The following is a 26,415-nucleotide window of genomic DNA, read 5'->3' on the forward strand; positions in this document are numbered from 1 at the left end:
GGAGACAAACTCTAGAATCTAAAGATTTTAGGTTAAGAAGGACTAAAACATAGTACCTGAAATGCAAGTTTCAGTGACGTAATGCATCAAGCGGAGGTGGAAGTGAAGATTGATACACAAGTCATACGCAAGAGAGGAAGTTTCAAGTATCTTGGGTCTATAAATCAAGGAAACAGAGAGATTGACCAGAATGTCGCACATCATATTGGAGTAGGGTGGGTGAAATGGAGACTTGCGTTCGGGATACTCTGTGATAAGAATATGTCACCAAGGCTTAAAGGTAAATTCTACCGAGTGGGGGTTAGAACTACATTTTTGTATAGGGTAGGGTGTTGGTCAGTCAAGAACACACGTTCAAGAGAAGGAGGTGGTGGACATGAGAATGCTCAGATGGATGTGTTGGCCTAATAGAAGAGATAAGTTTATGAACGAAGTAATACATGATAAGGTGGGAGTGACCTTCATGGTGGACAAGAAGAGGGAAGCGAGCTAGGCTGAGATGGTTCATGTGAAGAAGAGGTGCGCGGATGTACCAGTAAGGAGGTGTGAGAGGTCACTATAGCAAGTGTTAGGAGAGATAGAGGTAGGCTAATGAAGAACTGAGAGGAGGTGATTAGACAGGACATGACACATCTTTATCTTACTGAGGACATAACCATATATAGGACGGTATGGAGGTCAAGGATTAGGGTAAAAAGATAGTAGGTAGCTGAGTGTTATCGTACTTTTATGTGGGAGAGGCAAGGGGTCAGTCTATCGGCTCATAGTAGTATTATTTATTATCAGCGTAGTAGCTTATTCTTCAATTTTCGATACTACATGTTGCTTCATTTGCTCTGCTTTGTCTTGTATCTTGTTATCAATATTTTTCTTTCTATCTTGTTTTGTCTACGCTTTTTGGAGCCGAAGGTCTATCAGAACAACCTGTTTACCCCCACAAAGGTAGGGGTAAGGTCTGTGTACATCCTATCTCCACCATACCTTACTTGTGGGATTACACTAGGTATATTGTTGGTGTCATTGTCTGAATTTGAACTAATGTCTGTCTTAGTTTTGTTCCAGACTCATTAACGACTAAATTGTGTGGTTGATTGCTAGAAGAGTAGAAGTAACGTACATCCTGCTTGATCCAGTTCTCTTTTGATCCTTCTTTGGCTGAAATATACAAAAAAGTTATTGGCAACTTATTTTAGACTAAAATTGTAAAGTATTTTTATAATTGTATTTTGTTATGCCAATATTTAAAGTGTAGATTGTAGAATGAGTAGGATAGATATTATTAAATATTCGTTTCGTATGTAAATAAACTAGTGCCCAAATATTTGGCTCAATGCTTTTCTGTAATTTTATTCTACATTTTTTACATTAATAATTCTAATAATTATTGCTCATGAAAGTCTAAGCCTATAAGGAACCAACTCAAGCCTAATTATGACATTTAGTATTTATAGTGTTTAAAGGTTGAAATAAAAAAGTAAGTTGATAAATTTTAATAGAATTTTTAAGTAAGTTCAAATATCGCTTTAATACTCGAGCTGATATTGGGTAGGTAAATGATGGAAATAATATAATTGACGCATAATTTGAACGCGACCTAAGCTGGAGATTATGCATCTGTATGCATTAGTGAAGGTTCTCAGGATGAAGTATATGCACCATCTGTTGGATTTTTTCTTGATGATTGCTACTACTTCGTAATTGTCATTGTATCCATAGCCCTGGTTGATTCTTACATACATTTATTATTCTGATTGTTGCATTTGACCGTTCTCATTTTCTCCACGCATATCTCCATATCTTCTCTTTTTATTGATCATATTATTCTTAGTCTCAGCCCTTATGATTCATGGAGAGGAATTCACCTTTTATACCCGTAGGTACTGTAGGATGATTCGGCTGAACTGGTTAGTTCGAAAAGGTCTTCTTTAGCTTTTAGATACTCACTCATTTTTTTGTCCTGTCTGTCTAGTGGTTTGGTTATAGAGTATTACTTTTCCAACGATAACGCAGAACCAGAAAGTTCTTGGCCACAAGCCAACAATCACGACTAATGTTCTCTTTCATGTGATTCCCAGGGGCTCAAGAGGGCAGATTTCAGGAAAGAGTTCAAAAGTGTTTCCAGATGTTTAAGAAACAATTAAATCCAGGAATATCAAATGCAAATTCAATCACACATGCAAATGAGACCAGAAATACAAGCAAAGTCATCAACACAAGCAAGTACTGCCACCAATTCAAATCTAATAACCATAGCACTACGCAACCGGCTTGACCGCACATTCTTATCACACTAAGACATGTTTTATATTGAACCATTTCAACAGTGACACAACCACCTGAGTATCTAATTCACGATCTTGCTATATGCTCCACCAACATCCCTATAAAATAAAGACTACAAGACTACACTACTAACTCATCACTGCTGCCCCTCGACTGACTCGGCTTTTGAAGCTTCCTTGATATCATCCCCAGCATCCTCCTGGAACCATAATAGTTTACAACAAAAACGCATTCAACATCAGCTGGTCAATAGTTAAAACAAGTGTATACTATTCCAGAGCTAGTCTAGTGAGAGAGAGAGAGAGACCGCATTGTCTGAAGTCCACAGTGTAAGATTGTCTCGGAGAAGTTGCATGATCAATGTGCTGTCCTTGTAAGATTCCTCACCCAGTGTATCCAACTCTGAGATGGCTTCATCAAACGCCTGCAATTAAACATTGCTTATAAATATCTCCAATAATAATAGCAGCATATTTTTGTCTTTACTTTTATTTTTTTGATATTGTAACATATTTGTATATACAAATAAAATCAGTACTTTTTTTGATATTGTAACGTATTTGTATATACAAATAAAATCAGTACAAAGGTGTACTCTAAGAAACCATATTTACAATGAGAAAATTAGAAGGGAACTAGAAATTCTCCTAGCAAGATTCTAGAAATTCTAGGATTGTTTGTCTCTACTTTTCTATTCTTGCAAATTTGGCAGGGACCAAAAGTGTGTACTACTTCAATCAAGAAGGAAAAGACGGAAGGAAAGAAAAACTAACTAAAACAAAGACAATCAAAATAGCACTTGAAACACTGGAAATAAGCATGCAATTAGAAACTATAACTCATTAGCTTGAGATGATGAACATATTATGGAACTAAAAAACACAAAATTTCCTACTGCGAATGTCTGGCTATCTCTTGCCCGTATGAAGCAACTTCTAGAAAAATTAAGGAAAAGAAGAGCACTTCATAAAAGCTAGTGTTTTCTAATGTCGTGGTCACGCGGGAGGCTAAGGTTGACACTCGTAGACCAATAGTTGCAAACTTACCACTACAATAGGAATAAGATCCTGAATTTGATCAGAATTAGCTAGATTATGCCAAGCGTTGTTTGAGTTGATGCCATACTATAGAAAGCAAAACTACCAGGAGTAAATTTTGGGCAGTGATTCCACATGCTGTGATATGGAAAATTCGGAGAAGAAGAAATAGGAGACCCTCTGGATTTAAGTTCTCATACCCCACTTGTGGGAATCAAATATTTCCATTTTATAATTTTTGGAGCACTCAAAGTTTACAGATTTGTATAAATGATGTTTTTTTGTGTGTGTGTGTGGGGGGGGGGGGGGGGACCACTCTATATAGCCCTGCTGTCATGCATAAAGGGAATATCTCTCAACAGTATAGTGGGAAGTACTTATAAAAAAGTAAGAAATGAAACGCATGGAAATATGCTAGTATGATTCTATCACTTTGCTGGACCTAATCGCTCACATGGTTAATAGAAACACCTAAAATGATATGTCATAAAGAGTACCATTATCCTTTTTGTAGTGACGAATCTTGTATGTGTTCCTAAGAAAAGGAATTTGTCCCTATTTCGGGGTCTCAAAGGGGCGTGGAAATGCATAAGAACTCTTGAATGGAAAGGGGATGTATGCCTGAAAAGACCTGCTTATTGGAAGGTACCATTCTTTTAGAATGGTGAAAAGGTTACCTACAATATGATCCTCCTTATCTTACAGAGGTTTACTACAAGCCATACCCAGCGGGATACATATTGCCCAAATGGAACCTAGGCATATTAAAAAAATCACGTAGTAAACTCCTTTTTTTTTTTTACCATTCCCAAGAAGTAATTGAGTAAACAATTGACAGTAGTTCCACGGGCATCGAAAACGAGAACTCTTTTCCTTATTTGGTGTACCTACTTGAGCCGGATGAAAGGAAACTTTCACGTCCTTCGTCATTGTGAAAACAATGGAGGTGATATAAAGAAGTTCCTTATCACTCCAGTTCAAAGCAAGGATTTGCATTGTGTTAATTAATGAAGCTACTGAGAGGGAGTCAACCAAATGCTTGAACTTGGAGGCACGTTCGAGAGTAACAATTTTATTATAAGTAAATAAGCCAGAACATACACACTGCAAGTTTTGACTCCCATGATGAAGTTAAAGCATGATTAGACGAAATTATGGTGTCTAAATATAGGTAATTCAGGAATCTAGATCTAGTGTTTCATGATAATATGAAAATGTAATACATAAAGTTCAAATATGATGGGTACGATGGAGGAGTATTACGGTAATGCCTACACTAGCAAAAGGCAAGCTTTGTAGAGCAGCTATGACAGCAACAATGTTATATGAAAAATAAATGTTGGGCTTACAAAATAGTATTATAAAAATGCAAATGCTAGGAAATATGTGCGATCGTACAAGATTAGAATTGATGAACTTAGACCAAATGTACAAGTAGCACACTTTGGGCATAAGACAAGAGAAGTTGACTGGGATGGTTTGGTAATGTCCTATGTAAATCCAAGGTTCCATAGTAGGTGTATGATAACTGAAGGTGTTAAAGACGACAAGGTAGATCTAAAATCACATGTTAATATTTTGTCTCAAAGGACCTACAATCCTTCGGCATCAATGCGGACTTTTCGAAAAACAGAACCCAATGGAAGAAAAAGATTCATATCGATAACACCAATTAGTTGCAGTTGCAATTAAGATGTTGTTAGATGGTACAATAACGTCCGATTTGGTTTTGTTAGGAATTCTTTTAGTCTGTTTAGAAATTTGTATGTCCATACAGAAGTAAAGAAGCACTAGCATTAGAGAACCTAATTGGTCCTTCTTTTAACAAAGAGAACCCCTAACTGGTTATAAAGAATAGCTTCATGAGTATTCATGAAACAATTATAAAAGAATCAAATAAATAGAAGGTTAATATAGCGAGCGAATCTTAAATAATCAGGATTGAGACATAGTACTAGTGGTTGTTATTGTAAAACAAATTTTGCCCATGTTTACAAAGTTAAGGTAACAAGAAATATTTAACCAAGAAAAAAAAAAAAAGGTAGATATTTCTATCATCAAAGCTAGACTCTAATTCTCATTCTACCACTCTAATTGTAAGATTATACTGGTCCCTAGTCTTCTAAATTATCCTAAAAATTTATTGCGATTGACTTTGAGTACACAAGCAAAAAGATTTATTGCTGGGGTTGCACAAGTCAAGCTGCCAGTCAAATGATCGGGCGCTAGCAAAAAGCTATTCAGACTGCACTAGATATAGGTTTAGAATTCTGAATTCCCACGTAATTCCTACCTCTAAGCTAATTAAATGAAATTACTCTCTTTCTATAGACTACTACAACAACAACAACATCCCCAATGTAATCCCACAAGTGGGGTCGGGGGAGGGTAGAGTGCATGCAGACCTTACACCTACCATGGAAGGTAGAGAGACTAGTCCATGCAATTTTCTTATCTCATCAGTCAATAATAGAAAAATATGCATTACCAACATATACCATATGGGTACAAAGATAGCTAACTCTAATGGAAACACGGCAGTATAAAACGAAACCTACAGTGTGGTCAGACGAACTATCACCCTAATTAAAAAAGGATGTCAAACTAACTGCACCTAATTAAAGAATTTAACTCTAAAGCTTTTGCTGCTGGGACATGCACAAGGACAAATTCCTGGACAAAGCTTCAACCGAAATTTTTGTGTGGTAAACTACCTCAACCCAATACCAGACCCTGACAAGAACAGGAAACCGCGGGAAAGCACTCAAAGGAAATAAGCATTCCTTGCAGTTGGAGAAAGAACAGTTACACATTACAGAAAGACAAAGCACTTTAGTCCAACCTTCAGTCACAAAAAAAACTGTATGCCAGATAACTACTACAGTAAATTAACCAGATAAAATGGCAGGCATAAATCAAATCATTCAAAATATCAAAAAACATTCCTATCACTCAAACATCATTCACCAAGCTTCACTGTTCCAATAGGAACGTTCATGCACGCTTAAAGTAGTACAAATATCTTTTCCTTTTTCTACGAAGAAATTAGTATAATACAAATAAATAAATTTTCCATATTCAAGGATGAAGATAGTCCAAATTAGCTTACCAGAGAGAGAGAGAGAGAGAGAGAGTAATTCAAGACAAATAATCGACAAAAGCAGAGAATATTACCTGTTTCGCAAGGTTACAAGCACGATCAGGTGAGTTGAGAATTTCATAATAGAACACGGAAAAGTTAAGGGCAAGTCCCAGCCTGATTGGGTGAGTAGGAGCCAGTTCAGCCAAAGCAATATCCTACAACAGAACACATTAAAAGAAAATCAGAAACGTTAATTACAAGGAGAGAGACTGACAGTGCTCGCCGTAGATCACCTACCTGAGCAGACTTGTATGCAAGTAAAGTGTTCTCAGCGGCTTCTTTCCTCTCTGCCCCTGTTTTAAACTCAGCCAGGTACCTATGGTAATCACCTTTCATCTTCAAGTAAAAAACCTTCGACTCAGCTGTCGAGGCTGATGGTATTAAGTTGGACTCAAGGAGGTTCAAAATCCCATCACAGATCTTGCTGAGTTCAGCCTCAATTTTGCTTCTGTATTCTTTAATAGTGTTGACATGGTCTTCATTTCCACGGCTCTCCTCCTTTTGCTCAATTGAAGAGATTATCCTCCATGAGGCTCTTCTTGCGCCAATCACATTTTTGTAGGCCACAGAGAGAAGATTCCTTTCCTCAACAGTCAGCTCCTCAACATCTGCTGTCTTTGCGACCTTCTCCATAAACTCAATCATTTCCTCATATCGCTCTGCCTGCTCAGCCAGCTTGGCCAAGTACACATTTTCTTCACGAGACGACTCAGCCATTTTTGTTGTATGTGAAATTACACCTGATTCAACAAAAATAGGGGTAATTGAACATCACACGCTGGATGCCAGAAAACATGCCTTCACACATAGCTAAACTGCAACTTTTGGATCTATTTATCACCATTCTCCACAATTAATTTCAAGTGAACTGAGCCCCTTGAAATATCGGCAGTGGGGTTGAATACCCCATGAACTATTTTTGAGACAGTTAATTTCTATGAGCGTTGCACAAGTTTCCAAGATTAATAAGGGGTGACTAATAAGAAACTCGTTTTCTCAAACCATAGAATAATAGCTAACCAGTCTGCTAATATTCGGAATATAGGCTGGTTTTTGCCTCACAACTATATTTAAAAGAGGCGGTCAAGTCAACTAAATCTGAACCTTTAAACTATAAAGTGGACACGTGTTCTTTACTTAAGCCTACACCGGAAGAAACTGGCGAGGAACAAATGTTACGGGAAAGAGCCCAATCCAATGAATAGCACAGGGAACTGCAAAAGGCACTTCAGAGGGGGCGTATTGTGTACGTTTGGATATTAAAAGAATCTTTGTTGAGAGAAGTAACTCCTCAGATACTAGTTAAGGGAGCATTTTGTGCAAAGTCATACCTCCAAGGGTTAACAAGAAATCACTAGTTACTCTTTTAAATAAATCACAGACAGTAAAAAGAAAACCAATACTTCAGATAGGCTTAATTTACATTTTTTATTCAGGGGGAACATACAATGCTATTTCATTATTTTTAAATGCTGAATCTGGCCATAAGTATTTAGCGAGTACTGAATTTCGCGAGAGTGTTTTCAAATACTGAACATCAAGTGCAAGTTTGAGATACTGATATGAAGGTGTATTTGCATGTGAAATATTAGTTTTTAATCACCAATCTTCAATTGTCACAAACTTCTTTTCCAAACTGAAGTTTGTAACGCTTACCTAGTACCCTATCTATGGATCCTTTGTATTCGTCGTGTTTTTAATTCTTTATTAACATAGATGGTCAGTCATGAAATCGAGAAGATAAAAACAAAATAGGTTCTGTTTCATTTTCTCAACTTTCCTGGCTTACTATATGAAATAAAAATTGGAGTAAAACATAGAAAGAATTAATAATAACAATAAGCACGAAATCTTTACCCCTTGGTTTACATAGTTATAATAAACGGACTAAATGACTAGAGCTAAGCTGGTGGTCTCAATTTAAATCTATTTGTGAAACAACTTCAGATTTGAAAGGATGAGGTGGTCAAAGCTTTAGATCTAGAGTTACATAGACTGATATGAAGAAAGGAGCATCCAAGCAAAAAGGAAAGATCTAGTCATGGGAAAACCCTAATTATAACATCATCAATAGTAAAAGCGAAAATAAATTCGACAAACTACCTTGGGTGTAGGTCTCTGATTTTCGCCCTTTAGGTTCACTGACGGAAGAAAAGAGCAGGCTAGACTAGATCAGAGAGTGGGCAGTTAAATAAAAGTTGATGACGTAAGACCTAGGGTAACAAGGGGTTGTTTGGTTGCTGGTCAAAGCCTCTAAGGTTTTGCAGCTATTAGAAATTCCAGATTATTTACGCAAAAAAATACTATTCGCTATGGATGATTTAGTTAACTAAATTAGTTATTTTATTATTTATCCGCATAAAATAATATATCGATTAAGTTTAACTTATATTTAATGAGATTGTAAAATTATAATCAAACATGTACTTAGGCCTTGTTTGTTTACACTTCATTAATGTTTTTATCATTCAGATAGCAGTCATTAAGAGCCCGTTTGGATTGGCTTATAAGTTGTTTTCAACTTTTTTTAGTGTTTGGCTGGCCAGCTTAAAATCATTTTGTGCTTAAAATAAGCTCAAAAAAATAATTGAACCCGTTTGACTTAGCTTATCTAAAGCAGCTTATAAGCTGTTTGCAGCTTATAAGCTGCTTAAAATAAGCCCATCCAAACAGGCTCTAAGTCTGTTTATTTTTCGGGTCTGAATCTTAATAATTCAGGTCTTAATTATTAAGTGTGTTTATATTTACATTGCAATCCTGTAATGGGTCTAAATATATCTGAATGATCGGTTAAAGTATTAATATAATTAAAATATTAATTTAAAGATTTTAATAAAGATGCTAGTGCGAAAGTGTGAGAGGTTGGCTATCGACGGTTTCAGAAGAGGTAGAAATAGGCCGAAGAAGTATTGGGGAGAGGTGCTTAGACAGGACATGGCGCAGTTCCAGCTTACCAAGGACATGACCTTAGATAAAAGGCTATGGAGGACTCAGATTAGGGTAGAAGGCTAGTAGGTAGTCCCACGTATCCCGTCGTACTAGTAATCGCAGTTTTGATCTTCATTTTCTTGTCCTTTGATTCGTGCAACTATATGTTATTCCTTGTACCACAACTATCGTATTTATCTGTGGTAGCTACTGCTTCCTTTTTCCCAGACTGCTTTATCATGGCTTTTTCGGTTTCGTTAGTTTCATTTTCGTATTGCTTTGAATTGTTTGTGCTTATCTGACCTTTCCTCGTCATGTTTTCTCTTAAGTCGGGGGTCTTTCAGAAACAGCCTCTCTATCTGCTGAGATGGGGGTAAGGTCTGCGTACATTTTACTCTCCCCAGACCCCATACTGTGGGATTTCACTGGGTACGTTGTTATTGTATGCCAGTTCACTAATTCCATCTAATTACCACTACCACCACCGCTCGCCATTATCAACTAATATCGTTGCCGCCTATCATTATCAACTACCACAATCATCACTTACATCCACCACTCACCACCACCCTTCTTAGTCACAACCAGTATCACTGCTAATCACTCCAATCAGTCTTCAATCAATAAGCACATTTTTAAAACATCGGTACCAACCATCATTACAACAACCATCAGTTAGTACAATCATTAGTCTCTATTGTCAGCCACCATCGGCACTAGCTGATGCCACAACATCGCCATTAGTTAATGTTATTACCAATCAGTATCTGAAACTGCCGCCGCTATTGATTACCATCATCAACGATACATAAAAAAGAATTAAAATATTTTGAAGATATATTATTAGATCAATTTATTGTTTTATTAAAGTTTATATTTATTAAAATTTAAACAAAGCCAAATTTTACACATTTAGATGTTGAAAAAGTAAAGAATCTTTAATTATTTTATTCAGATTCAAACATTTAATGAAAATAAATGAGGACGTAGTGTGTTAAATTTTAGAAGAGCAACTAAAAAGCTGTCAAATACAATGTTGTGGTCATTAGAATACATGAATACAACCAAACGAAAATCTATATTATATTAAAAGTGCGAAGGGCCTTAAAAATGTTGATTGAACTTTTTGCCCTTCATTAAAAAACTCCGCAATAGACAAAATAGTCATTTACTATTTTCTTCAAATTATTTAATTATATTCCTGATATTTCACCTAACACTAATAGGAGTCCTTTCAAAATAAAAATTATATTTTTTTAAAATAGACATTTATTATTCACCTAATATTTAGGACTTCAAAACCATCTAAATCTTGGTTATTAAATTCTAGAAAGTCGTTCGTGACATTTTTCAGAAACAGTCGTCCTACCTTGGTAGGAGTAAGGTCTGCATACACTCTACCCTCCTCAGATCCCACGTTGTGGGATTTCACTGGGTTGTTGTTGTTGTAAATTCTAGAAAGTCGTTCGTGACATTTTTCAGAATAATTTCCATGTAACTTAAGATTTTTCCTAATATTTAGACTTTATTTTAGGTATCCTATAAACTATTGAAGTCCAAAAAAAAAAAAAAACTCTAAAAACTCAACGTGCATTTATGTTTTTGGTATTTTGAATTCAACTAAAAATATGCCACTTTAACATTCTATTTATATAATTTCAAAAATTTAAATAAAAAACAAAATTGCTTTCAATTACTTTCCATCCAAGACTCCCATTCCTATATTTTTGTGGGCAAGTTTGAGTAAAGAGAAAAGACATGTTTTAACCCCTGAACTTGGCACGAAAACTCACTTTAGCAACTAAACTTAACTTCTATTTATTTACCCCCCTTAACAACTTACGTTTCAATTGTTTTCCACCCCAAATGCTGACGTGGCAAAAAAAATAAAAAAATAATAATTAAGAGAGTGAAAAATAAAAAAAGTGGACCCGCTCATATATATATACATATTATTATAAATTAAAAAATAAAATAAAAGTTATACAATTAAAAAATAAAATAAACATTATACAATTAAAAAATAAAATAAAAATAAAAATCATCACCATCTTCTTCACAATCCCCCTCCCACTCCACAACCCCACCCACCATCTTCTTCCCCCGCCACAACCCCTCCCCCAGCTGTTTTTCTTCCCACTCCACAGCCCCCCCCCCCCCAGCTGCTTCTGCCCCCGCCACAACCCCTCTCCCCTAGCTGCTTCTTCTTCTTTTACTTCATTCCACAACCCCCCCCCAGCTGCTTCTTCTTCTTTTCATTTTCACCATTTTTTGATTTCTTGATTTTTATTTTGATTTTCTTTCAAAAATAAAGTTATGGAAGAAATGAGTTTGCTAATAATGGTGGTGGAAGAAATGGGTTTGCTAGAAATGGTGGTGGTTGTGGATGTGGGTATTTTGATTTTCTTTCAAAAATAAAGTTATGAAAGAAATGGGTTTGCTAATAATGGTGGACTGGTGGTAGAAGAAATGGGTTTGCTAAAAATGGTGGTGGTTGTGGATGTGGGTATTTTGATTTTCTTTCAAAAATAAAGTTATGGAAGAAATGGATTTGCTAATAATGGTGGTGGAAGAAATGAGTTTGCTAGAAATGGTGGTGGTTGTGGATGTGGGTTAAAGATGGTGGTGGTGATTTTTTTTTCTTTTAAGGAATTTGATGAAATTTGGTGGGGAGATGATGGTGGTGGTGGTGGGTGTGGGTTAAAGATGACGGTGATGAATTTTTTTTAAGGGCAGTTCGTCCAATTTTTTGTGGCGGTGGCGGCGGCAGTGGCGGTGGCGGTGGCGGTGGCGATAGCAGCGGCATGGTGGTTGATAAAAGTAGGGTGAGGATGAGGAGAAAGAAGAAGAAAGAGAAAGAAAAATAATAATAAAAGAAAAACAAAAAATAATGTGTTGGTAATTTTGACATGGCAATGATGTGGCAACAACGTGGCAATAATATGGCATTGACGTGGCAATGACGTGGCGCGAGTGTAATACACCTCCCATTGTGAGAGTGGTATTATTTTTTTAGGGTGGAAAACAATTGAAACGTAAGTTGTTAAGGGGGGTAAATAAATAGAAGTTAAGTTTAGTTGCTAAAGTGAGTTTTCGTGCCAAGTTCAGGGGTTAAAACATGTCTTTTCTCTTGAGTAAATAAAGTAATAAGGTAAAGCTAGGCGTGCTAATACAACATGAAGGACTGAAGGTAATCTTTTTGTTATTTTCATATATTTATTTTAAGGAATAGAATTGCTACTGAGTAGTATTTCATATTTTGGTGGCAAATAAAATTTTATTAAGGTTAAAAAAGTGCATCTGTAAATAAAATCCTATTAGAGTTAGAAAAAAGCATCTGCAAATCTATAAAACAATTTTATCAATGGGTGAAATAATGGAGAAAGAAAACCTCCTTAAGACTATGATGATAGCTTCTTCTTTTTTTTTTTTTTTTTTTTTTTTTTTTAATAGTGTTCTTTTTCAATTATATAATCTTTCTATAATTTACATGCGTTAATATTGTATATTGTGGATAAATGTTTAATTAATGATCTAATTATTTTCTTATTTTTTCATAGATTGGTTGATTCATGTCACAAATTCTATTTCTCCAGCCTGTTGATTCCATCTATGTTGCTACCTAGCCCGAAGGCAGAAAAGGTTAGAGTTTTTTTTTTTGTAGTGTGGTCTTTTTCATTGTTACCGTATTTAAATAATTTACATTCGGGTATAGTTGTATGGTTGATTCCATAAAAGAATAAACTGTTTGCAAACATCGCACATCCAATCATTGTACTTCTTCTAACCGTCGCTACCATTCGAGCCTACGCTATTGTCGTTAATCTCTTTGCCAGATTTTTTATTAGAACAAGGATTAGAAAGATAATGGAATTTTAAGGTATCCCTATATCTTCATATTAGTCAATGAAATTCTGTTTAGAGATTTTCGCTGATCACTATGTTATTTTTGTTTAGATAGTGTAGTATATACACCTCTAGGACAGTGCTTTTTGTTGAGTTTTTTTTTTTTTTTTCTCCATTTTTGCTTCATTAACTTCTATACACTTACATATCTTCGCATAATATAGTTTTTAAATAACATTCCGAGTGTTGGCTTATATTTATGCCTTTTTGTTTTACAAGTTATAAAGCTTCTGCTTCTATTTGATTCCTTCATATTTTTGTCCTTTTATTGAATGATTATTTGATTTTTTTTTTAATTTTAGCTTATACAATTTTTTTCAGTGATTTGGTTGAATCATGCCACAAACTTAATGCTACAGTATATTTACTGATTGAGGAACACATCGAGAAGAATTGGAGACCAAAAAAAGGAAATGATGGGCGGAGAGGTAAAAAATATTTGTTTCTATTTAACTAAAATTTAAGCTAATAGTTACCCTTTTTTCTCTTATTGCAATCTTTGTAATCTTGGGTTTTTAATGAGTTATTTTCTTAGTAATTTATCATGGTTAAGGTATCAGACTTCATCTTATAATAAGTCCAATCTTTTCGCTCTCTCCCCTAATCCAATATACTCATTCTAATTGTTGCTTTTATTTTTTAGATAATTTTAATGATAGATCTTTTTCGAAGTGTAAAGTCGCGCCGAGTAAGTTCCAAACCGACAAGTTTTCATAATAAAATCCATATTTGGTTGTGTATTTATTGTCATATATTTACATTTTGTAGTTGGATATACATATGTTAAATGTTTTTCTTCTTTGTTACCGTTATTTTTGGTAATGCAAGATTTTTAGTTAATTCTAGCCTCTTAGGTATATAATTGTTACGGTAATCTTTTTTTGTTAAAAATAATAATATTATCAATACATAATTACCTAAAAATTATGGCATAAATCAACGAGCAGCAGTATCTTCCTGAAGAAACAAAGGTGAATTCAAGAAAAAAAATCTCCTGTGAGTAAATTGATGTTCCATGCTCTTTCACTTTTATCTTTTTTATTTTATGATGAACAGGACTTGGATTTTCTCTTTCGAAAAAGAAATTCTCGCTTTTTGTATGCATGTAAGAAAAAAGGAAATCTTAATATTCTAGAATTATTTTGTTCTTCAGTTTGGCACATCACCAATGCATTTTTTCCCCCTTAAAATTTTAAAGCTTTGATTTAATTTTAAGTATAAATTTCGAGAAGTCATAATTAACACGATACATCTAATTAAAAAGATGAATTAAGCAACACGCATTTTATGTAAGATTGTAACTGCAATTAATACTTGAAGCTTTGAAATGACCATAAATCTCTTATTTTATTTTTTCATAATTTTGAAAAATCGTCCTAAGCTGTGTGAACATATTCTTAAAGTTGTATATTGGCGGAGTCCATTGAGATACAAGATTTGAAGTTTAGGGTAGCCTAAAATTTTATTTGATCCAAGATGAATGCGATAAAGAGGGTGTAAATAAGTGGACAAAGATGTCAACTTAACTTTCCTATGATTTTGATGTACTTTGAATGCACAAACAAGAATAAGAATTCTATGTACCATAGGTTACAATGAACAAATTTCTTCACCATGTTAAGAATAGACATAAAAATATCAAAAGAAAAAAAATAACAATAAGAACCAACTTGATAGAAAAAAATAAAAGAAATATTTTAACCAAGACATGTTTCTTTAATTGAACTTCTTTTTTGACGTTTCGCGTGAATAATATAACACTCTCAACTTTTATGTTTTTATTCATGTTATTAATTTGATATATTGTGCGCTAACCCATTATTGTTTTTTTCAAAATTCTAATTATATGGATATTTAAATTGCAGGATTCAATAGATTAAATTTTCAAGAAATAAATATTTAGAGATATCACAGGTATATATGAATAAACCAACATATAATATCTTTATATCCAGAAGTTAAGTTTTATACTTTGATGAAATAACCACTTACACAAAGTATTATTTTTTAAGATAAATATATTTATTCTCATTTTCTCAAAATGCATCTAACCTTAGAGAAGAAGAAATATATTATTTAAGATTATATAATTTTATCATATCAAAGGACTCAAGGAAAAATCTAAATACTTATTATAATTATCGATGGTTCAAAAACTAAGTCAATGTAATAATATTATTATGTCATTTAAGTGAATGTTGCATCATTTTAACATTCATTGTTATTTCACATAATTTATTGTTTTCGTACAGAATTTGTAAGTTATTGACACGCGCAACGCACGTACGCTAATACTAGTACTTTAAATATTATAGCACCACTTCTATTTTACATAAGTACTTAGATATGTCACCACGTTTTTTAATGGGTTCCAGTTTTGTTTATATATTTAAAAACTTTTAAATTATACTTTTTAGTTTCCTCATCTTAGTAACATGTTCATATAACCATAAAATATAATGACATATATGAAATCATTTTTTTTTGAGCAAACATATATCAAATCATAATAATACATGAATTATGATTAAAAGTGTTTACTTGTAACTGTAATAAGGAACTTAAAGACGAAAACTGTTCTTAACGGACTATGTTAAAAAAAAGTAAGGGACCATTTTTTGTCAGAAAAGAAACTTATGTCCGGTACATTGCGAGTTTCAGTAAATACACACTTGAAGGTTTTAGGTTTAGGGTGTTGAAGGGCGTTCGTAATGGGATACGTAGAAGAAGCCCGAGAAAATCACGTCAAAAAGAAGGTCGAAGAAGGTAACCCTACATGTCCTTTCGGACCTTCAACTGTTTCTTTCTCTAGACCTCAAAACATGTTTTGACTATTAAATTTAGGTTAAGGAAAACGTATGTTCATACTCATATTCGTCTTTCCGCAACTAAAAGAAAAGTTTAGCTCAACGATGCTGGTCTTCCATGTCATACTTCACTATCCATACTTTTGTATTTGGATGTTATCTGCCAATTGTCCCTCATCGGTTAAACAAAGAAATAGGCTAAATGGGCTCTCCTGTTTGGTCTATAACTTTGGAAAATATATTTTTAGAGGAGGGGAAAAAAGAATCAAGAAAAGGAAAAGGTTAAAGAAGCATATATTTTATGTCTATGCTTAATTTGATACTTGAGAACAAGGGTGAGGAAAGGGAAAGTACACACCATTTACTTCTAATTGAACTAATTAAGTGCGTTACAAAAGGAAATGCTTTCGCTACATTTTATTTCCTTACTATAGGAAAAAGAAAGTTTTTACAACTTAACCGTCATTTATGTTCCCTTCCTTTAGTTTCTGAAGGAGGTATTAATCATTTTTGGGTATTTGGTTGAAAAAATGATCATGGTTAATAGTGGTTAGCTATATATATATTTTTTGATGACATGGGAACCCGCTGCCGCTACCCTTCGGGTGCGCACAGGGTAAACCCAGCTCCTGTGCAATAGCTCGCAAACCACACAGGAGAGATAACCCGCACTAGGCAAGCCTCGTGCGACGAGCTCGACCCAGAAAGCAAATCCCCCTGCTGTCGTAGGCAGGGGGTTTCAAACCTGAGACCTCCATTACGAAAGCCTCATGCTCAACCAATTGAGCCACCCTTGCGGGTGTGGTTTGCTTTATTATTGGGAGAAAGAAACTGCGGTTATTTAGTCAAATGAAGATATAACATGCTAACTAGATAAGACATTGCATATTCAATTAGCTTACAGAACTGGTAATCATGGTGCAAAATAAAGTGCTGGACAATAAAGGTTATTCTTACAAGACAGGGCCATTATTATACTTTCATGCCCTATTTATTGGATGCTTAAGGAAGATGATGTCTTCACTTCTAAGCGTTTAAAGTTTAAACATTACTTTATTGGATATGACAATTCTATAGATAACTTTGCCTACCGTATGTTATTAATATTCATCAAGGACTCTCATTAAAGAAAATAAAACATATGGCGTTCAATCTCACCCTTTATCCTCTGTTTTAGTACTAATTGAATATCGATTGGGAAAATCTAGTACTAATTGGAATTTTCCGCACGTGTACCCCATTTGTACTAAGACTCTAAGAATATGTTTCTCAACAATTGTTTCCTGTAAACTTCAAGGGAGTTTCTGCATTAAGAAGGTGATCATCCATTTTGCTGTAGGATTCTTTTTCTCTCCTCTGGTTGTGGCAGAGATAGACAAAGGCTAAGTTTAGGTGACTGGAAATTATGTGGTATATCCATTTTTGTTTTGGTGCTTGAAATATAAACCAAGGGCCAAGTAGTAGGTGAATGGGAATTATGTGGTATATTCGGTTGACCTTTTTCTTTTTGATGCTTGAAACATAGACCAAGAGCCAAGTATAGGCGACTGGGAATAATGTGCTTTTTTCAGTTGGCTTTTTTTGTTTTTGATGCCAAATATGTAATCAAAGGGTTTATTCCACGTGAAACGGTTAGAGATAAGAACAAATAGGTGTGTATGATTGTTTCTGAGGCTGAAAATTAAAAGCTTTTTGTTGAATTTTGCATTTCAACATATAATTAGTATGGGCTCTTCACCGTGGTTTTTACAGTCTCATAATCTCTTGTAAGAGTATTTACACAAAGTCGGGGAAAAGTTCATTTCATGCTTTTGTGGAACAGTCCATGTGCATTTTGCATTGGCTTTGTTGTGTCTGACTGCCTGTTCTCTCCCTCACAAACTAACTTATGTTCACGTTGTGTGAGTCTGTTATGAAACGTAGACAAATATCTGTTATGGTTACTTGTATTATCAGCTTTTCTTTCATCTTAAGCTTTTCTACGTATCAAATATTTCAGCTTTGCGTAGTAAAATGAAGCAGAAAGCACTCAAAGAATGTGATCGATACACTACAAAATACGCCGAGTGTGCCTCAGGAAGAACAATATCTGTTGTTTGGCAATGTCGCAAACAAGCTAAAGAATTAAATGAGTGTCTTCATCAGTAGTAAGTCCCTTATCCTTGATTTAACTTATGCTTTCACGTTAATTGTGGACTTGCTTATCAGTAAAAAGTTTCTCCGTCCTTGAGGTTACCACGGCAATTTTGTTGCTTGCTTATTTAGAAACAAAAAAGAAGGATGCGTAGTTATTTTTCTTTTGGTTGTTGAAAATAGACAAAAACAAATGATAAGAAAAGCTTTGTAGGCTACAGAGAAACTGCGGGGCGAAATGAAATCATGGACTACGGTTTGGGATGCTTTTGTTATTTTACAGCCTTACCTGCAGTTGTTTTGCAAAATGCTTCTCATTCACATCTCCTCCTGTTACAAGGAAAAAGATAGGAAGTTACTACTGTTGTCTTTCCTGAACAGTTTAACCACGGAGTAAAGTATGATCTGGATAAGTGCCATGTCGTCCTCCAGCTATTTAATTTCTGATGAGTTCCGTCTTCAAGTATTTATGTGGCAAGTTCCCACCATTTATTATCCTTTCTCTTTCTTCGCTTTATATCTTCCGTACCACCTCACCCCCAAATTGTTTTTCCTATGCCACTGCCACCTCTCCCTCCTCCTCTTCCTCTTTCCACCAATTTTTCTCCCTAGCAGCAGGAGCTCCATCTCATTCTTGTCCTCCTTTACCTTCTGCCTTGTCCATCCTCTGTCTTTTCTTCTCCTTTACCAATTAGCCACTACCCTTCTCAGTCCCGCCCATACCATCCTTGCTCTTTCTCTACTTCTTCTTTTTCCCCAAACATATTGCCACCTCTTCCTCCTCCTTCCCACCCATCTCCTCGTATGCCAGTCCACTAATGCCACCTCCTCTTCTCCTTCCTCTTTCTATACCTTTTTTTCCTTGATGGGCGGGCAATTTTATTATGTGTTAAAGTAGATAAATGGTGCACGTGCCACAAATAGTTGAAAGGGAACTACAAATCAATTACTTGGAGAGGCATTACTAACACTTTGGCACTGGATCCTTTTAACAAAAGATTCTAAATTTATATTACAAGCTATGGTTGTAAATGCTATGAAAATGGGTAGTGTCTTGTTTGTTCTTGCTTAGTTGGAACTTTAAGAAGTGTCATAAAAGGTGCCTTTCAAATGACAAGATAGGTACCTGAAGGTGGTTTCAGTTGAACTTAAAGCTAATACACCCAGCCCCTTGCAAGAATGAAATTCTCAACTTCTTGTTGATGAGCCCAATTACAGCTATACTGGCTCCGTATTTTACTGAAAGTGGGGTTCAATTACTTGTTCTGACACTAGAAGAAAGTCTCAGCTATAGTCCTCCAGAGAAACTGGCTAAACTGCAAATTTCAAATATTTCAAAGCTACAGTAGGTAATGATTTTTTTTTTTGGGAGAGGTGTGGGGGGGGGGGGGGGGGTTGTCGGGGTTATAGCAGTTTCATCATATTTTACTTTGGTATCTAGTTCTGGGCTAGTTAGTCCAGGAAATTTCTGGCAGATGAGCTGTGACATTGCAAGCAATTTTTATTGCGTATTTGCTGCCAAAGGTGAAATTTGTTAAGTCCCTATTATATGATCTTTTGACCATAAACCATATGTTTTGATGTATAATTATCATCCATAACATAAAAAGAATACGGGTTGAGCGATTGCAGTCCCTTCCTTCTCATAGAAAAGGTTATGGATCCAGGGGGTAAACAGCCGAGTGCGTATTCTACTTTTTCACACCAAACTCAGGTATGTTTAGTCCATCTAATTCCTCCACTTTAGAAACGAACCAGAGGTTGGATAAATGAGTTCAGGGACTGTAATCCCATTTGTCCTTTGTTGTACCTGTGAACAAATTATAACCTCTTTTGACTGAAATTCCTAGTACTCTAAATTTTATGACATCCTCTAAAGTTGTCTGTTTCCTTTCGTGTAGCACGAATGACTCTGTTTTGGAAGAAATGAAGAAAGCATACATGCTTCAACAGAATGAACAGGGATCACTTAGAGCTTGAGTATGGCTTTCATGATACTTTGAGTTAAGTTTGTCCCATCTTCTGCAGTTCAGAAGGCCTTTACTTTCGTATCAGGCTTTGGCTGTAATTTGTGAACGAGCAGTATGTATTTGGGTGCATTTAGTTCCTGGTGAAACTCACAGAAAATTGAATAAATTTGTGGTTTCTTAAGTTATACGTGCTACACCGTCACTAGTTTTCAATTGGGAGAGGAGTAACTCCCTTTTTTTTTTTTTTTTTTGGGCTTATTTCAATTATGCAAGTCATTTTGGGATGAGTTAATATATTTTCCTAAATCTGTTGGTACTCTATCTGGTGAGATACAACGATACTGGAAGAGGACACCCCGTCAGGTTTGCTATGTCACTTTTGATAATCTTGGAGAATTAAGCAGATTTATCTACAATACAGTAATTGCCTCGGTTCAAACCGTAACCCCCTTTTTTAGTTGGATGGGTGATATAGATAACCTCAAAACTCTGCGAAGGAATGTTAATTTTTCTTATGGCTAATTCATACTACAACTTTAAGCTAGCATGTTGTGGAGTATCCAACTATTACTCTTCCACTTTGGTGAGAGCTAATTCCCTTACCTTGTTGAATGCACAATGCCTATAGGGCACATTGTGAAACATCGGACAGGAGAGGGGAAGGCGCCTGAACACTGCACATTACCACGAACTTCTACAACAAGTCGATTCTCTACTAAAAGGAGAAGGGGATAAAAAGGAAAATAAATAAGCGTTTTTGTCAATAGATAAGCATCATCCAATTTTAGCACAGGGGTATGGGGAGAACTTGTAATTACGAATTAGTCTTTTTATAGTTTTATTGACACATAACTTATGGTTTTTGATTTGTAGACACAACAAATAGTTTGGTTTACTGATAATTGGGATTTTCTACAGAAATATATTTTATAAAGGTTTTGTTAGCACAAAACGTATTGGCTTTCTTTAGCATTTTTACCTTTTGTATTGAACTTGCACATTGCTGTTTATATATAGTTCCTTTCATGTATTGTATGTAAAAGATGCATAACAATATTAAGGGCATTTTCGGTTTTAGCCAAAAACCCGAATTAAGAAATTGGATTTTGTGTTTCGTTTTTTTCAATTTTCAGGCAGTTGGTTTCATTTAATTTGATTATATCTAAACCAATGGAAGTGTGAAACCCTTTATTCATTAGCCAAACACTTTCAAGTATTGCTAAGAGAGACAAGTCTTCTTTGACAGTCAAGAATATGACAATAAGTTTGTAGACAATCTACGGAAAATATTATATTTTGCATAATCGATTAGGAGCTCAAATCCAAAAATCAGACCGCAAGGGGAAAACAAAATATCTAACTGAACGAAATCCAGCTTTGTTCGGTATGTAGAAACCGGAAGCAAATATAATTAAACTGAATCAAACACAAATCGACTGGGCTGGTTTTACGCACACTCCTGACAATAAACTTGGAAAAACACATTATATTGATGGAGGTCAATGCTGATAACAATAACGAGATTGAGTAAAGAGCAAACTTAAATAATTTTATTCAATAATAATTGTTACTTAGTAAATGTACTAACTCTGCTAAACTCAGGAACCAATCTAATCTTGTAGATAAGATTAGATAAGTTATTTAAAAGATTAAACTAAATGCAACAGACCGTAACCATGGATAACAAAATCTACTTCTAACTAACTCATATCCAAAGGTTAATTTTAAATACACCCCCTCAAGTTAGGTGTGGTGCCACAAAATTAATTTTTGCTTCAAAGCGATTGAGCGACTTTGAGCGGCATACGACAACAATGTGATTGATCTTTTGACATAGTTGACATTTCACAGCTTACCTAGGTTGTCTCCCATCTTATTGAGTGTTAGAATAAGCATGTTGTTGTGTTTGAGAAATAGTTTATGCCTCGTGAGTTCTTGGAATAGTCCCTCAAAGCTTAGAGTTAAATCTTGTGTTCTTACAACAGTAGAGATCTCACGATATTCATGACCCAGAACTCAAGATCTCGACTGTTAGTTCATCATCAGCATCCGGTGAACCTGGTACTTTAAAAACATCAACAATTGATCTAATTTTATGTACTCAGCAACTGTTTTTGAGGCCTTTTTCAAGTTTTGCAACTGGTCTTGCTAGTTGAAAAATGCGAGTATGACTCCTGTTGACATAAGCTGTAAGGAGGAGTTCATCGGTCATCTTGGCTGAGGAATAACAACAGTTAGAGGAGTCGTGGGGTCAACTGATGCTATCATTACTTGTTGGATAGTTGATCTTGACAGAAGTAAGTCTCAAATTTAAGATTAGAGATAGTGCTGTCATTTTGGGTGACGGTGGTCGATGGAGCAGGTATGATTGTGTTGAAATTAACAAGGAATTGGCGTCCGTTGGTAGCATGGCAAGTTGTGCCTTTCATTTGACAAAAGAGAAATTAGCTTACAATTCGATTAATAACTGGGCAGCTGGATTGAATTGTACCACATGGGTGATAGGTAAAACCGTAGTTGCATTATCACGCATGATAAGAACTAGAGACATTTGATTAAGAAAAAATAAAAATAGATCAGACTCATGAGAGTTTAGAGGGGCTCTAACACCATTAAAATTTGAGAATGCGAGTAAACCTGAATGACTAAATTATTCAAATTAATTAAAATGGTTAAACTAAATCTATTCCTAATAGATTGATAAAATTGATAAGTAAATCTACTACTAACAAACTGATGACCATGAGTTTATCCCTTTTTTTTTTCTTCCAAGAATAACAACTGATATTCTAATAGTTTCAAATCGAGGAGGTATTCTTCACATCGTCTTCTTCTAAATACTTCATCTTCTTCTACAACTACGTGTATTCATGGCTAAAGGCGACATCCCAGCTCATCTGCGCAAGGCGTATGCATTCATGTGTAACCACTGCAATCAAAACTACAAAAACGAAATACATCTAAAAGCACACTTTGAAAGCTAGCATGCCGAACTAATGAAATTCTTTTGCAAGTGTGGCAGGGGTTACGCTAACCTTCTAGACTTTGTGTCCTCTTAGGTTTACTATTAAGACAGACGAAAAATCCCACACTGAATTTGATATAGCAATGATGGCCAATCGGAACGAAGATTTAAAGGCGGGTTTAGAAGTTGGCCCAGTTGACCTTCTAAAAAATTAAGAGTTTTTTTTGGTCTTTTTTTGCTTGTAATCAATTGTTGAGAACTTGACCCTTCCTTCAAATAGTGGTAGTTTCCCTTTTGCTATGTTATTTTTGCTCTTTTTTAATCCTTAAGTTGGTCATCTACAATTTTTTGCTTTTAAGGAAGTAATGCTTTGTTAACAAAAAAAGTCGAGAAGGTTTTCATAGAGTTTGCAAAATTTTGTGGTTGTTGTCTTAATATTGGTGGGCGAGTGTTATGAGTGGGTGATGGAGTAGATTTGGTATTTGAAGGATTATTATATAATACGAAAAGAGGAAGGGATAGAGACAATACCTGATGGATGAGAAGTTGCTGGCAGTTTGGCTTATTTTTTTGGCTTTGATAACATAAAGAGATTAAGAATAACTTTTATGGGCTCTGATATCATAATGAGCAAACTTGAACGATATTATTAAATGATAATGAGTTTTTGGCCAAAAATATCCCTTATCTTTGGGGGTAGGCTTAACTTTATCCTCTAAATATAACCTTGAGCACTATATGTCCTTTAAGTTTGCAAAACTTGAGCACTTTTAGTCTCACTAACAGAGAACTTCACATCCTGTTAGAAAACTAACAGAATTTCAAAATATCTTTAATATTAAATTTAAAGTAAAGAAAGGTAGAAGTGATGACAAAAGTTGGCTGAAACTAAATATCACTGATTCATTAAACATTGTAGGTTTCAAAAATGAAGTTCACAGATCTTTACAATTTCAAGTCTAGTAAATCAAATCTAACAATCATCGACAAAAAAAAATAAGCAGACTTCAAGCATCTCCATTAGCAGGGAAAATGAGCCTTCGCAGCAGCAAAAAATAAGCACATCAGTACCAAAGCTTTTAGCATTTCAGCAACAAGAATTTCAGCAGCGAACTTCAGCGTTCCAACAGCAAAAGAAATAGTGTTCCAGCAGTGTTTCAGCAGCAAAATGGAGCGTTCCAGCAGCAAAAAAAAAAAAACAGCATTCAGCAGCTAAAAAACAGCGCGCCAGCAGCAAGTTTCAGCATTTAGCAGAAAGAATTCAGCAGCAAAAATTAGCATTCCAGCAACAACAAAAAAACAGTGTTTTGGCAACAAAAAACAGCGTTCCAGCAACAAAAAAAAAAGAGCATTCCAACCGCAAAAAAATAGCGTTTCAGCTGCAATAAAAACAACATTCCAGCAGTCAAAAATCAGCATTCTCATGACATTTCAGCAGCAAAACAACCAATATAGTAGCTATATTTGAGCAGATACCAACATAATTAACAGTCAAATTCTTGCGTTGATTGCATATGTCTCCGCGCTGCAGGTCCTCTTCTAACCTGCATACAAAATACATAGTATTATTAATTTTTTTCATAACATAACTTAAAAATGGAGCTCAACTGTAATTTATTGATACCGGAAGCTTTGCACGAGTTGATGAGCCCGAAGCGTAAGATGATGGCTCATTAACTTGGAGATCCAGTTGAACAACATATAGTTTGCATGTTCTTCTGTTATGGCCAGTATTATGGCATTTGCTGCAATCCAAAGAAGTCTATCTCCTTTTCATTTTAGTTCTACTTGCTCCTACTTCATCCGGTTCTTTTCTCCTTTTTGTCTGCTTTCTTCCTTTAGTGCCAGTTCTTACTAATTTGGGGGGCAATGGAGCAATGTTATTTGACTTTGGCCACATATCTTGTCCATTCATAGGTAAAATAGCAAAGTCATAGATCCTTCTATATGTTTCCACCTTATAACAATCATGGACATAGGAATTAATCTCATTTTTTTTAGCCCAAATTGCAGCAATGGCATGCTTGCAAGGAATTCATGTCAAATACCATTTTCTACAGCTGCATATCTTATTTAGCAAGTCCACAGCCCTCTTATTATTTATGTTTGCCCCTATAATCTCATAGTTCCACTCATTAGATTTTCTAGGAATGAACTCTGCTGCAGCCTTTTGATTTTTCTTCAATATATCCTTTATCCTAGGACAAACATCATTGATGTCCCATTTGGCGCTTTTATCCCTATTTGCCTGCATCCTAGCCATAAGAAGATACCTTATCTTTTCCAATAGAGTGATAATTGGCTTGTCTCTAGCTTCAATAATCATTGCATTAAAACATTCACACATGTTATTAAGTAGGATATTAGATTTCACGTTTTCAGAGAAGTGAGATATAGACCATTCACTAGGCGATTTCTCTCTTAACCAATTAGCAGCTTCAGGGTCTAAATCAAAGATCTCAAGCATACAAATATCAAACCATTTCTCTGTTGAAGCCCTTGCGACTTTCCAAAGTGCATCCTTCAACGAGATACCACTAAATCCCGCACTCTTAAAGTTATTATGCAAATGCCTCACACAAAATCTGTGGTTAACAAATGGCAACACCTCATTAAATGCTTCAATCAGACCTTTTTGCTTATCTGACATGAAAGTCCAAGTAAAATCATCATCAATTTCTAAGTCACGCTTCAAATGATTCAAAAACCAAGCCCATGAGTCCGTTCTTTCCTTCTCTACAACTGCATATGCTATTGGAAAGATATTGCTATTAGGATCAATTCCGACAGCTGTTAATAACCGAGTCCCATACATTAGACCCTTAAGCCAACAACCATCCACTCCAACTATCTTTCTACAGCCACTCTTGAATCCCTTCTTACAACCTGCAAAGCAAATATAGATTCTCTGAAATCTATTTGGCTTATAAGGAACCTCAGTTTCAACCAACTTCATATAGATAGAAGTATTCGGATTTGTCCTCACAATTTCATTACAATAGTTCCACAATATCTTATATTGAGCATTTAGATCTCCATCAATAGTTTTGAGCGCCTTTCGCTTAGCCCTTCTACATTGATTTAATGTCACATGAGCTCTTAGCTCCACACTCACATGATCTCTAAATTCTTTGACGTTCCAATTCCTGTGCTTGCTAATGGCATCAAGATATCTTCTTGCAATATAGGAAGAAGTGATGGTTTTGTTAGAATGGTTCCATCCCTTACACTTATGATCGACGTT

General features: G+C 35.2%; 2 protein-coding genes across 2 annotated transcripts; one reads left to right on the forward strand and one right to left on the reverse strand.

The window, feature by feature from the left end:
- Positions 1–2,150: 2,150 nt before the first annotated feature.
- LOC132621384 (14-3-3 protein 4) lies at positions 2,151–8,722 on the reverse strand. The gene is made up of 5 exons (XM_060335634.1): positions 8,566–8,722; positions 6,700–7,202; positions 6,495–6,617; positions 2,591–2,707; positions 2,151–2,482 (listed from the first exon to the last, which is right to left on the reverse strand). Exons 2-5 carry the CDS (start codon positions 7,177–7,179, stop codon positions 2,420–2,422), a joined length of 783 nt encoding a protein of 260 aa, XP_060191617.1. The 5' UTR covers positions 7,180–7,202; positions 8,566–8,722; the 3' UTR covers positions 2,151–2,419.
- Positions 8,723–15,902: 7,180 nt separating this feature from the next.
- LOC132623690 (uncharacterized) lies at positions 15,903–20,391 on the forward strand. Its single transcript, XM_060338480.1, has 3 exons — positions 15,903–16,062; positions 18,103–18,250; positions 20,138–20,391. Exons 1-3 carry the CDS (start codon positions 16,008–16,010, stop codon positions 20,214–20,216), a joined length of 282 nt encoding a protein of 93 aa, XP_060194463.1. The 5' UTR covers positions 15,903–16,007; the 3' UTR covers positions 20,217–20,391.
- The last annotated feature ends 6,024 nt before the right edge of the window (positions 20,392–26,415 follow it).

The sequence above is a fragment of the Lycium barbarum genome, chromosome 12 (assembly GCF_019175385.1).
Source record: "Lycium barbarum isolate Lr01 chromosome 12, ASM1917538v2, whole genome shotgun sequence".
NCBI lineage: Eukaryota > Viridiplantae > Streptophyta > Magnoliopsida > Solanales > Solanaceae > Lycium > Lycium barbarum.

What these genes read in the sequence shown, in the direction of transcription:
- LOC132621384 (XM_060335634.1), bottom strand. Translation starts at nt 7,179, where the DNA reads ATGGCTGAGTCGTCTCGTGAAGAAAATGTGTACTTGGCCAAGCTGGCT. An exon ending in TTGCATACAAGTCTGCTCAG is followed by an intron (nt 6,618 to 6,699) that starts GTAGGTGATCTA and finishes GTTCTGTTGTAG; the next exon opens with GATATTGCTTTGGCTGAACT. An exon ending in CTTGTAACCTTGCGAAACAG is followed by an intron (nt 2,708 to 6,494) that starts GTAATATTCTCT and finishes GTTTAATTGCAG; the next exon opens with GCGTTTGATGAAGCCATCTC.
- LOC132623690 (XM_060338480.1), top strand. Translation starts at nt 16,008, where the DNA reads ATGGGATACGTAGAAGAAGCCCGAGAAAATCACGTCAAAAAGAAGGTC. An exon ending in CAAAAAGAAGGTCGAAGAAG is followed by an intron (nt 16,063 to 18,102) that starts GTAACCCTACAT and finishes CAAATATTTCAG; the next exon opens with CTTTGCGTAGTAAAATGAAG. An exon ending in AATGAGTGTCTTCATCAGTA is followed by an intron (nt 18,251 to 20,137) that starts GTAAGTCCCTTA and finishes CCTTTCGTGTAG; the next exon opens with CACGAATGACTCTGTTTTGG.